At 43.4% G+C, this 13236-nt stretch overlaps 1 protein-coding gene across 1 annotated transcript in view; it reads left to right on the top strand.

The window, feature by feature from the left end:
* The first annotated feature begins 952 nt into the window (after nt 1–952).
* The window catches only part of LOC111267222 (uncharacterized), a 56028-nt gene continuing 43744 nt past the window's right edge, over nt 953–13236 (top strand). Inside the window, exon 1 of the mRNA XM_086971228.1 lies at nt 953–1173. Coding sequence (XP_086827354.1) covers nt 1129–1173 — 45 coding nt within the window. The 5' untranslated portion in view covers nt 953–1128. The remainder of the gene's footprint in view (nt 1174–13236) is intronic.

Below are 13236 nucleotides of genomic sequence, written 5' to 3'. Positions count from 1 at the left end.
GGACTAGCAAGCTGGCTGGTTGGTTAGGGAAAAATAATGCCGAGAAATGACTTATTGTCAATGATGTACCCACAGAGCTCTGGCCGCACGTCAATGGATATACGCGAAAACGCCAATCACCCATAAGGCCTGCGCCATGTAACGCCGAATCGAGTAGAAGGAAGCGATAACTTTCGAGCCACCGTCAATAAAGCGGTGGTTTACCTTTTTTTTTTCATTATTTGTTTTGTTCATTAGCTTTAACGACTAAGGAATGAGCACACCGGCATGCCTGGGTGAAAATAGTAAGAATTTATGTAATTTTAATGCTTTTCAGTTGATTTTTTTCGCCTGACAACTAAATAGCAAGACTCTGAGTGATGTTAGGTTTTTTGTTCAATAACCAACATCTCTACCTATTAGAAGAAAAGGGGGATTAAAGAGTCACAGACACGGTATAGTTCCAGTATAACGTAATCTAAATTTTGCAAAAAAAAAAATGTGAGCGTGCAGCATTATAAAAATCAGAGCAGATTTCACCTATATACGCAAAATGCGCGACACATGAGCGTGCTTATTTATTGGGAATTTCGCATACTTTCAGAAGTGGTACCTGAACGAAGTTTAACGTGCAAGTATGTTCATAAGCGCCTATGTTAACATGTGACGAAGATATGCCCGCATATGTGGGGGCTGTACGCAAATCCCAGATAATGGGATAGTAAGGGCATAGAATAGATCAGGATAAGTTCAAATGCGTTATTGTAAAATGTATTTATTTGAAAGCAGCTCCACAACTGTACTATATAGAGAAGTTGAACCTTTCATATAAATTGATGAGAGCAATTATCGCCTTTAAACGTTGATTTCGAAAGAGTTCTATCGTATTCAATGTTTTTCGTCGCTGCGATCGATCGTCTGCTTTCGGAGCAGACGCTCAAAAGGCAACCTTTAGCTTGCACGCGGACGGCGGTCGTGCAGCTATTTTTCATGCAAACAGTGCATTGACTTCGACCCATGCAAATATTGTACAGATGATGATTCGTGCGGAGCCGAGATAATTAAACTAGGTGTTACCAGTGAATGTTAAAATAAACAGATCCAGTCGGCAAGCCAAGAGTAGCCGGTATCTATGATTCGATTGTGGCAATGCTGAAGAGGCGAGAATCTGGCGGGTTGCTGATACAGATCGAGGTGGGCAAGCCAATAGTAGCATTATTCTAGTTGGTAATCACCTCGAACTAACTGCGACAGGACGGTAAATACCCTGTACGAGACGACAATAGTCAATGGCGAATATCCATAATGTTGTTAAAAAGCGTTGCAAAATACCTGTGTGTGCTTTATTAATCGTTACGCTTACCACAAATATTCGAAGTAGTGCAGCGTGTCTAAATTCGATGAGAAAAATCTGGCCTCAAATTTATCAAATGTTTCTGGGTGCATCGTAATTGAATTAACTATGTTTGCACTTATCGGCTATCGTCTTAATACTCTAGTGTCGTCCTGATCAGTCAGATCTTGCAGATATGCAAGACCAATTACCCTTTTCTAAGATAAACTACGACAGCTTTGGAGTGATATGTAACTAGGCGTCGTGTCTAACAATGCTAGATTTCATCGTTTTTTTTCCATTACATTTTCCTAACCCAGCACTTGGCTTCAATCAGAAAATCGTTATTCGATCGATTCTAATCTACCCGTCATGCAATAACACACGTGTATTTGTAAAGACTTTACATTTGAACCCTAGGCACAGGTTACAGATGTCACCAAATTAAATAGAAATAACAAAAGTGCGTTTTTAATATACTCGACCACTTTTCTCAGTACTCGAGCATTGCCAGCGTAATATCAATTGATGCGTTCTTTTTTCCAAACGTACATCTGGTATGGAACTGTGCCATTTTTTATAGATCTCTATAGATATAAATCACCTTAATGTACAGCTATAAAGGTCTTAAACTGCGATAACCTAGCCTAAGGCAAGCAGCCTATTTCCTTTGGAAGGTGTGCCAATGGCCAACAATAGCACGCACACTAGTCACATTACCTTAGCACAATCAGCGAGAAGAGGCCATTACTATTCGACACACAGACATTTATAAATATACAGACACATTCGCGAGGTATCAATCGTGTACACAGAGGTACGCTGTGATGGCTTCGATCCTGTCGCTGTCATATTAATCCAGTGGCAACCCCCATGTGCTTCGTAACGTACACAGCAAACGGCCACGTCGGTAAGCATTACCGCCTAGGGAGCTAGATTACATCCGATTGCAATAACTTAGAGCCCGGCGACATACTCGGGGGTTTGGTTAGTGAATGACGAGTCATAAATGTATCGAGGTCGCAAGTATATTCTACTTGGAAATGTACGATGTACACACCCTTATACGCCTACCCGAACCGAATGAATGTTTAAACTTGTGAACAAAGCCTTTGAAGGGTTATGGGGAAAAAACCGATCAGCATTTTCATTGAGAAGATCCCATTGAGATTGAAGAGCGGATTTTTCGCATTATGCTTTGTTTAATGTCCCGATGCTAAGGTAACTTAAACGAAGGTCTTTTTAGCTATATAAAACCTTCGTGTATGGTAGGCGATTCAACTCGAACAACGGTAAATTAGCTACGATAACTTAAAACTATCGCAGATTCGGTTGTGGATGGTGGTAAACTAGCAACGTGCTAAATGATGATATTACACGCTTATGCCTTTCCGATGATCAGTCAGAAGCGCAGTTGAATGGATTTGTCAGCGAATCTATTTTATAGAACGAATACAACAGGACCAGTCAAAGTGAGCCAGATTAGAGTAATGGCATTTTGTCGTTTGGACGAATGTCACGGCATGCTCGAATGTCTGTCTATCCACATCGCTGTGTATAGTCGTTGTACATGTTGTACACCTAGCCGTCATGGCATTCAGTTACGAAGCATTTGGTAACCGAGCGCACTACAAAAGCCAAGTTCGGCCTAATGTACATCTGTTAGATGGCCAGTGAGGTGTCGACGCTTTAGGCTGCTTCTACGCTCCCCTCCTTCGCTCTCACCCAGAGCCCTTTCGTGGCGAACCAAGCAACCCCGTTGATTCAGAACCTACTTCCTGTCGGGTTTCCGCCACAGTTGAAATCCTCAGGCAGCCAGGGCCCGCCACTAAGATTAACCTGCTTAGAACGTACGCTTCATCCGTTCGCGCTATGTGCTCAGAAGCAATTTCTCTTAATTTCACAGGAAAGACCTGGCCTCAGCGCGTCTGCCGCTGTTGCTCTTGGTATATAAGAAAAGAATACTTTTATTTAATGCCCCATCCCATGCTTTGCTGCGTTCTTCCCCTCCTACCACATCTAGAATCACTGTCGCTTTGTCGACCGGAGCTCGCAGCCCTTCAGGCTCCAAGCTCTCACTGTTGTTACACCGCCTCAAGGCATTACTGCTTCCTGTAGACAGGTGACGGCTAGCAAACTTAATAACTCGCTCCGATTCGTTTGCTTTTCCTGCGCCGGAGTATGTGTCGGTATGAGGGAGGGAGTGAAGCTCGCAACTGAAGTTGATATTAACTTGATATCCTTGATTTAACCGACAATGACCACTGCCTATTCCATGATATAATAGTGGCTTTAATAGATATTGGACTGTTTCAGATGTGAACGCTCCGGAATTGCCGGAAACAAAGCAAAGGAACAGGCGCTTTCCTGCGCCGCTTCTTGCTCAGGTAGACGTTGTCTACCAAGAAAAAGCAAGAGGATTGTGCTGCATTCTGTTACGCACGGCCAGTAGCGTCACAATATGGTTCCTCAATTGGCATAGTGGAGTGTTCGTTGTCTATTACTAACTGGTTCATACTTTGTGTATGTTGAGTTCTGGCCTCGAAAACGATACAAAAGTTTCGTTTCTATAAATTGTTTCAGCGACCGGTTTTTCCTACCTCGTACATATCTGTTATAGTGAAGTTCTTATTATTTATTTGAGTATAACTAGTAGTTGGTAGAAGTCACTTTGTTACCATCGAAACCCTCACTCTGTCACGCTAACTATAGAGGCAGTATTAGTTTCGACACTGCCAATGAAGACAATGATGGACGATCTCCTTCAGGCTTGTATCCAGTAATAGTTTATAGTTTTAGCTAAAAAAGTTTACATGCGACCAATGTAATGTCTTTTCGTTGATGATGAATGTGAAGAATATTAATTCGGTCGTTGCTAATGATGTGTCTGTGTTAAGATAAGCCAGTAACTAACTGGACATATAGAATGTTGAGCGTAGAGAGATGTCGATCAGCCTGCCAGGATCCGAGAAAGCAGCTAGTATATACCTTAAACAGTGTTTTGGACAAAGCAAAAGCAATGACCATGGAGGCCTATCATCAATACCTGTTCGAAAAGAAACCTGTCGAAGAGAAGATCAACTTGTTTATTAGCGACGAACTGCCGGCCATAGTGGAGACTAGCCTACATCGATAAGTACATTGAAACTTGGTAAGCTGTTCGGTATTGCAAATCTCAAGTTGTACGATAGACTATTGGTGCTTACTTTTGCCGTATTCCACGATGGCACCTCGGGGCCTTGATAGCGAGGCTTATCGACAACCTTAACGAGACAACGATGACAGGTGTCATCGAGTTCAGCATATGTTGTGATGTCACCACGCCACAGCTCCGGCCACCGGGCCCGATGTTGCTTGCGCGCCGTATTAGCGCGACACGAGAAAATTGGAGGGACAAAAACTTTTCTTTAGACCAGCTTTTCATTTACTTAGCCACTTGCCATAGAGATGAAAATTCAAGTTGTGGGCCATGGAAACCGTCGGCGGCCAGCATTACTATAAAGGAGCCCTCGTGGAAAACCCCTAATTTACATAAGTGGACGAACTGCACATACGAGGACGACATTATACAACGGGTCAGCTGGACAATTTGCATCCTAGACTGAGGCAGATATTTTATTTTGGCTCAATATACGAAGACCGTACCGAGGGCATTTACGGTGGTCAAAGGAGCCTCACGGACGGGCAACAGGTACTACAACTGAAACATATAATGCGCTGAAGTGGCCGCTACGAACTCTTCTGCTTAATTTAAAACACTCGATAGTTCAAACGTAAACAAAAAAAGATCATTATAATGTCGTTATCCAGAACGATGATCTCCTTTACACTAAAATCATACCAAAATGAAATAAACAAATACTGTTTGTATTGAAGAAAAATAATTATTAAATAGAACCAAATCTTATAATGTAACTATTAAGTAAATAACGTAAGAAGTTAACTTCGTAGTTGCCAAAGGATCAACACTATCTCATTCATATATTCGATGATTCTTTTTGTTCAGGTGGTCGAGTTGAGAAAACCTATGACCTTGTAGCGTTCCAGTATCTTACGATATTATCCAACCATAGTATTTCAAGCAAGCTTGAAATTGGAAGCTTGGCAAGCTTTGGTCTTACTCTCACCATCGCACTCTGTGGATGCTGTATGATGCTGTGCCATTAACATAACCATTGTTGTTGGGCATGAATTCATAATTCCCCAAATTATTTCATAAATTGACGGGGATTATAGAACGGACTTGTTTGCCTTGTCGCCAACGCACCACCCTTCATCGTAGATCTCTAACGCCAACTCAACCAGGGGCTAAAACGGACTGATGAGAAAGAATCACTTGCTGAGTAACTAAACGAAAATGCTAGATATGAACTTCGATACTTTTAACGTCACCCTAGACAAGCCCCAAGTAGCCACGATCCCGTCGTTTGTCGAAAAAAAAAACGCGCTTCATTCATCAATTGATTGATTGCCAAAATCTTGTTGTCCTTCGAGTTCCGACCTAACTTTATATCTTCCTTATGCATATTTTGCTTAAGTAAAGAAAAAAAAATGCCTCTTTGTATTGTATACATGTAACAGTAGATGCTTGTTTGCCGTAAGCCAACCAATTTTTTCAATCTTGGGTATGATAAATCTCAGACGGGCTATATAAATTATATGAAGCGCCTTCTTCAATGTTCATCGCTCTTATTTCAGAAATGGGCCAGGTAGAAAGTAGCGTTCCCGCTCCGCACTATAAATTGTCATATTAGAAAATTTAACAGGAGCAATTAGTCGATAATTAAATACTTGTTGAGCGGAATAACAATGATGACGATGATCTTTCATAGCCAAACGCGAAATTCAAATTCGTTCAGCGGATAAATATTGGCCCGATTCCGACGTTTAGACTGGCGTTGCTTTGAGCCAATCAGTAATTACAAAACTTGCTTGGATATGTTCGCTCTACTGCGAATTATACACGCTGTTATTACTACGATATACTTTTGCGCAATCGGTGGACGAGAAATAAATTTAAAAGCTAAGTAGAATATAGTACCTGGGTATTAATGCTCGTTTTCTAAAAATAAAAAAAAAACTTTTAGTGTGCCAACTTAGGACGAATAATTGTTGCGGCAATGATGATAACGCCAAACATAAAAGTTTGTTCGCAAAAAAAAACAACGAAGACCACGGTGATGGCTGCAAAAATTAAAATTATTGGGTATCATAACGCATGGCTGGGCTGGAATCACACGACTGAGGTGGAGGCCAGGTTGGCCAGAAGCTAATTATTAGCAGAAAAAAAACCAAGCTACTGCGCGCGAAACATCGCTAAGACACGGCGATTAAGACTAAAAATACATTGGTCTACCCAGACGACCAGTATTGAGCTGTAGTCAAAGACAAATTAAGTCATGGCTGCACGTTTGTGTACACGTGTGCATGTACGCTTTTGCGCGTCGACAAGCCAACAACGAATTCTCTTCAATGAACGTTTGAAGTAATGAATCAAATAAGCATTGCACACCACCCACGACACGATGAAGATGTAATCGTCTGCTGTAGGATTACCGCCTTTCGACATGATACGATTGGCCTCTATGGCTTCGCAGAAGCTGAAGTCTACGAGCGTGTCTAGCATAAACGAAAAGAACGATACTGTTTCAATGGACTAATCACAACCCTGCGTTGCAGTTTAAAGCCATTGGTTAATTAAATAGGTGGGTACATTTATTTTATTGTCACATTTAACCCGTCGGCGTCTATCTAGCCAAAATACAACGTCGTAATTACATAGATAGCTAAATAAATGGATCTACAATCAATATAGTATATAACTTAAAGTGAAATACTAATACGAAACGAACAAGTTACTAAAGTATAAGTAGGTTGCAATTGTTGACGATCTAGCAGCTTTGTTCTCCATGCTCACGCCAATAACTGCAAGCAATTCGAAGACCCAATTTCATTATGAGAGACGCATACAGATAGTCCTCTCTTGAATAATATAGTTTCTAAATTATGTCGTTTTATTGTTATATATCTTTAGTGTCGTTATTCAAAGAAATACGCAAAGAATAGAACCAATTTTTTGTATTTCCGACCTCAGTCACCATCATGGCTATCCTAGTCATCCCCTTCAGAATCGTCAGCCAAGTCGACAGGACACCCTTATCGTCTAGCCATGGTTTAATGGTCGGTGCCCTTGAGGTTTCGTCGAAGGGGGGTCCGTTAGAGGAGCAGGTTTGATTGAAACAATTAGCTCTCATGTCCCTTTTCCGCCGATTGGTCGTTCCTAGTCCGCCCCAAGAGCTAACGAAGCTGACTTTGACAAAGCTCACCTCTTAGATATTCGAGCACCGTATGACCCGCCATCAGTCGCCATTCTTACTTACTCGCTAGCCTACTCCTGCCTCTTCATCGAGCGACAACGCGTACCCGAGCACTCCGCACAGGTCGTAGCTTAGAGTTGGAGCCCGGCAATGCTACACTGATTCGCTAACCGACGTCACACGACGCGCTGCCATTCTGCTGCGCAGGTGGATGATGGCAGACACAATTCAGGGGGTGCTGCACCCGAACACTGCTCTGGTTGCACCAGTGCTTACGCCAGCGCGTTGGGATATTAGCTTGCTGAATTCGAGTCGGAATAGGAACCGAGCGTTGGGGGTTGGATTTTGCATTCACCGACTGAGGTCGTCCTACAAGACCCCCAAAACTGGTGAGAGCCCTGAGAGTTGAGCCGAGCTAAAAGGGAGTGGTGTGACGTGTGGGGCGGTTTAATGATGTGGGTTTGCATGACAGATAGCGTCGTCGTTGTGGTCCACTTTTGTTCAACCTGCTGATGTTGTTGATGATCCCAGTCGTCGAGGTATCGAAGCAGAAACTATTCGTTCTCTCCGCCAACAGTGGCCTTCTCCACTTAGTCCGGTAGTGTCTAGTAGTCCCATAAAGACTGCACTGGCTTTGAGGCCGCTTGCACAACTAACCTCTGTATCTAAGGAAGGCGGTGCCTTATGTAGGTATCACAAAGCCTTAGTCGGATCATTTTTGGCGACTTGCGGAGCTGCACGATGACAAGAAGCTGAGTAGCAGTTTGTTGAGTACTTGGGGGTGCTGTATAACCGTGAAAACTGATAAGCATGTGTGCCCAATAACTGGCATTTACATTGCATCCCTCCTCCGTTCTCCACTGAGGAACGACGAAACGGCTAGCCAAGGGAAAGGACGAGCGAGCGTGACAAATCGGTGTAGTCAAATGTGACCTCGATGCGATGTACCGCGAAAATGGCGCTCCTAAGCGCCTCAACAAATGTGAGCCAACCTGAGCGCAGGCAGCTACCATTGAAACAATAATCCAAGTGGGGAACGGGGGGTGCACTTAGGAGAAGCTACCCATACTGCGGCACAAGAGGGCAAAGAATGTTTGGGGTAAGGGATAATGTCGATTGACACAATCAAGTGTGCCGGTTTAGAGTAGGTTAAGCGGCCTGGCGCGAACTGGGCGCGAATCGTCTAAACGTAGATACGAAGTGCCTTCTGAAGTACCTGAGGCCCACATACCATTCGCGTAATAAAATCATTGTTTGTGTATGTGTGCACACAACTCTTATATGCATCTGTACTATTTTGTGGGATCAAGAGTGAAGAATATTAGCGGGTACACAGGGCGCACGAAACTATGTTTCCTATATGAAAGCATAGGATAATACGATTCGGTTTCATTACTGAACCGTTACTCGATCGAATCCTTAATCGAACCATTACCGAGGAAAAGTATTCTTTAAATCGTATAGGTTTCTTTCGCGTACAGGTTTATTAAAAGGTTACAAGGAAGAATCTGCGCCCTTAGCTTTAGCCATTTGTCAGCGCAATAAATATCAGGCACGAATTCCCTACCTTATTGTTATAGTTTTATTTTATAATAAATCTAGTTAGTACTTTCTTTCAGTATTTGAATGAAAATTACATAATAATATAATATATTCCTTTGCAAGACACGGGAGAATAGCTTGAAACAAGGAGTTCTACCGTTTTATTGTATTAGATGACCTGTTTGTTCAATATGCAGACAGGGAAGGTCTATTATGGATGGAACAGACCCTATAGAAAATATTAAGAAGAAAGTGACTGTTCCTGCGACATATTGTTGAAGTTCTACTTTCGTCGTTCATTGAAAGACGCGAGAAACGATCTGTGCTTTCGTATTGTCAAATACATTAGGCATACAACCCTTTCTTTGTCGTTCGTTCTCATTGTTCACTTTTAACGTGTGTAGCTCAGATTATTGGGTAGCCCAGAAAAGTCATAAATCGTACGCGCTCGTAGTGTTGTGCTGATAACAATCAACTTATCATAACTCGACATGATCTCCTGTATCAATGTGCCCGTTTGCGCTACCAAGCTAGAATAAGTTATTACGATGTTATTGATTGTGCTGAATGCTCTCTGAGTAGCTTGTTGGCCTGTGCAAAACAGTGACGCTGTTATCACAGAGAAGATGTGGGAGGAGGGTATGCGAACCCTGTTTACAATGTATACGCATGCACGGATACTCTGCCAGGATTATATATATATGCCCACATCGGCATAATTGCATGTAACGTGCAATTGAGATGGAAGTAAATTAGTTTAGATGAGCGGGTCGCGCACGTTAAGGCCGACATTGGACAGACCCCCTTCTTTTTCTTGTGGTTTCTTCTGGTGTGTAAATTATGACACTACTCAGTTGATTCTGCAGGATAAAACAAATCAGGATCACTATGGGACAGACAGACAGACAGACAGGCAGGCAGAAACTGGGATTGAGTAAAGCGGAAGGCAGGCAGATATGAAAAGAAAAACAGTTTTGACTACTGCCCCTCCGCCTTAAGCTATTCTTAGGTTCTCCGGATCGCCATGTAATCTGCATGGGTAGGCGGTGCCGGCTGAATAATTCCACGCACTACCGAGCCTTGACGCAGTCCTTTATGCGACAGCAGCAGCGGGAAAATCGGGAGCGACTCGACGCAGCAGAGATAATCACTACAGCTTTATCGTATTTTAGCTGTGAGACGTCGCCATATAAGTTGCTATCCGCGAGGTGGGGGGGCGCGAAGAGGCGAGTGTCCGCTGCGGCTGGGGGTGCTTTTGGTCGATCCGAGCAACATGGCCTTATCACTACGACTCACCGCTGCAGACGTTATTGTTATAAGTCGCTGTAAGGAAGGCCGAGGCAGGAGCGGTAGTGGTAACGGTTATTCCTATCTAATGATTTGGCTCACGAGCACAAGACCGACTCGCATCGTCGCTGCATCATCGAAGTAGCGGTTGTATCGCATGCAATCAGCTCATCAGACATTAGTAGGGGGCCCCGCCTACTGCTGGTGCCCACCCTTGGTTTCACGCTTTTACAGCACTGTTTTCTCCCCGATTCAGCCGTCCTTCGTACCATTCTGGATTGTATAATTTATTCTCACTGCTAAGAGCAGACTATTATATACCTATAATATATACCTTATTCAAATCATCGACAGTTAAGACATAAAACTGCGCGGAGCGATATGGCATATGGAATATTATGTACGATACCGTGTCTTCACAGAAACTAGAGAGATGTTGAACTTCGATATATCAAATGTTCGGAACGGGGTTGTTGGATTCGATCTATGCTGACGCGGCAATTCATAGCAGTATCGAAGACACACATATTCATACGTACCCATACAGGATAAACTTCCTTCTGCTACGTAATTAGCTACAGTGACTGGATGATCGACGAACAGCGCTATCGAAAGTTTGCTACAGATTCCCGCTGAGATCTTCATGCGCAGACAAGTTCTATAAAACTGTTTTTTCAAATACGCAATTCATACACCTTTATGAGAACGGGAAAATACGTATGTCAATAAGGGCAACAAAATGTCACTAACTAATGTTTTTTTGTGCAAAATTTGATATCTATTCTTATAATATTGATATTATTGTCAAATGAATATTTGTCGATACCACCGATTCTGATCTCTTTATGTTGTAAGGATTGCATAAGTACGGTTATAGACAAAATGAGGTGGTGACCTGAGAGGTATTATCTGCCGCCAAACGAGGTCACATATACGGTTTAAGGGCGTCGTCTCATATTTTCCCGTTACCGTGTCGATTGTATCCGCATATCGAAATGGCAGCCGAGTGCTAACACTGACCCTGACTCCTATCCATTTCAATCGTCATCCCTCCTCGATGGCTGCGATGGTTGTAATTGAGAACAGTCCGGAATTCGTTTCCCGTTCTGGCCTGCAGAGCAGTTTTCCTAGTGAAAGCGGTTTCCATTGACGTGTTGCACTTCCCCACTCTTTTATAGTCCTCTCTATGATGGCCCTTGGACGAGTTCTTCTCTAGCGTGACCACGGCTGAACGGCCAGCGCCTCGTACATTGCTTGTCACTAGGCAATGTGAGAGGACGCGGATGAAATACGGAGAGCGTAGGAACATTGGGGCGAAACGATTTTAGAGGGCGGCCGTTCGTAGCGCCGCTTGTTTTGCCGCGCCTTCAGCTAGCACAGCTGCTGCCCCCTGATTGGTAATAGACACCGGCTGGTCGTGGCTCCATCTCGGGGGAGAGAAAGAAGGAGAACGGGGGCCCGTTCGGGAGATAATCATAATACAGACTCCCAGTGACTCGGATTGTTGGATCAGGCGGCGGACCATTGTCGAAGCCGCTCCGATGACAGCGTGTCGAAAGCTGTAATGAGAGCGGCATGGCAAAACTACGACATTGGAGGAAAACGATCGGATTGGTGGCGGGGGTATACGACATAACCGTTTGTCTGCCTATGCCAACTGCGAATAGTTGGGTTAGGTGGGGAGGAATATGTCACGTTGTCCGTTCACTGTCATCGGTGTTTTCCGTAGTAGTGCGGACAAAGCTCAGAAGAAGCTGAGATGCATTAAGATTCACTAGACCACTAAATCCAGACGTGTGTAATCGCTTCGTATCGATGATATCTGATTTCTCATTAAGACGGTGAAGACGACTTGCGGTGGACTCGGCACCACTACAATATTCGGTCGTCCACCAGATGAGCCTGTAAGCGTGGCAGGCCGTCGGCAGGCAACGGGAATCGCTGCCAATACGACCAACACTGCCATCTCTCCTTGGCTAGGCCAAGCCTAGGCTGTGAGACTCCATCATCAGCTTCGACGAACGGTCCCACAGAAAGTAGATTGAGATCAGCGACGAAGAGACGACTGGGGACGTTCTGTTTTCGGTGCTAGACGGCCACTGAATGCATAACCGATTGGATCGAATGATCTGCCAGCCGCCGACGATTCTGGGGACTATTCGGTACGAGGATACAGCATGATAGGAACGCTCTAGGCACGATCATCATTCAGCAATCCTATGTATGTGTCATAATGTTGTCAATGGTCATTAAACAATTCTGCCGTCGAGATCATCATGGGTCGGGCTGCAAATGAGAAAGACCTAGTGGAAATGCTGTCGTACTGGTAGTTATATTTCGGCATAAGTGTCCTGAGTTGAGGAAGACTCGCTGGAAGCTGCGTTCGTGCGTTTCGACGCTGGACAGTCAGAGACGCTTCACGGGGAGAGCGAAGCAAGAAGTACAAATTAAAGTACTTGCAATTGCCGACCAGTAATATGAACATAAGAGCCAATACTGGAGTTGTGTTGGGGGGGAACTTCTTACACCGCCGACGTTGGAACAACAATAATGGTTTAAAGAATTTCTAAAAGCTAATATTTCGAGATACCAATACGCTTATTAATATGTGTTTTCCAGCTCAATTATTTTTAATTTAAATAGAAAAAAAAAGCAGAACAAACGTTTTAAGGGAACTCAATTCCGTGTTTACATACACGCCGATTTTATATAAGCATATATTTCTTATATTATATTACTATTTTATTTATAGAATATTACTATTTTGCAAATAACCGC

The sequence above is a fragment of the Varroa jacobsoni genome, unplaced genomic scaffold, assembly GCF_002532875.2.
Source record: "Varroa jacobsoni isolate VJ856 unplaced genomic scaffold, vjacob_1.0 scaffold_1157, whole genome shotgun sequence".
In the NCBI taxonomy this organism is placed as follows: domain Eukaryota; kingdom Metazoa; phylum Arthropoda; class Arachnida; order Mesostigmata; family Varroidae; genus Varroa; species Varroa jacobsoni.
This window is presented reverse-complemented; position numbering and strand designations above follow the sequence as displayed.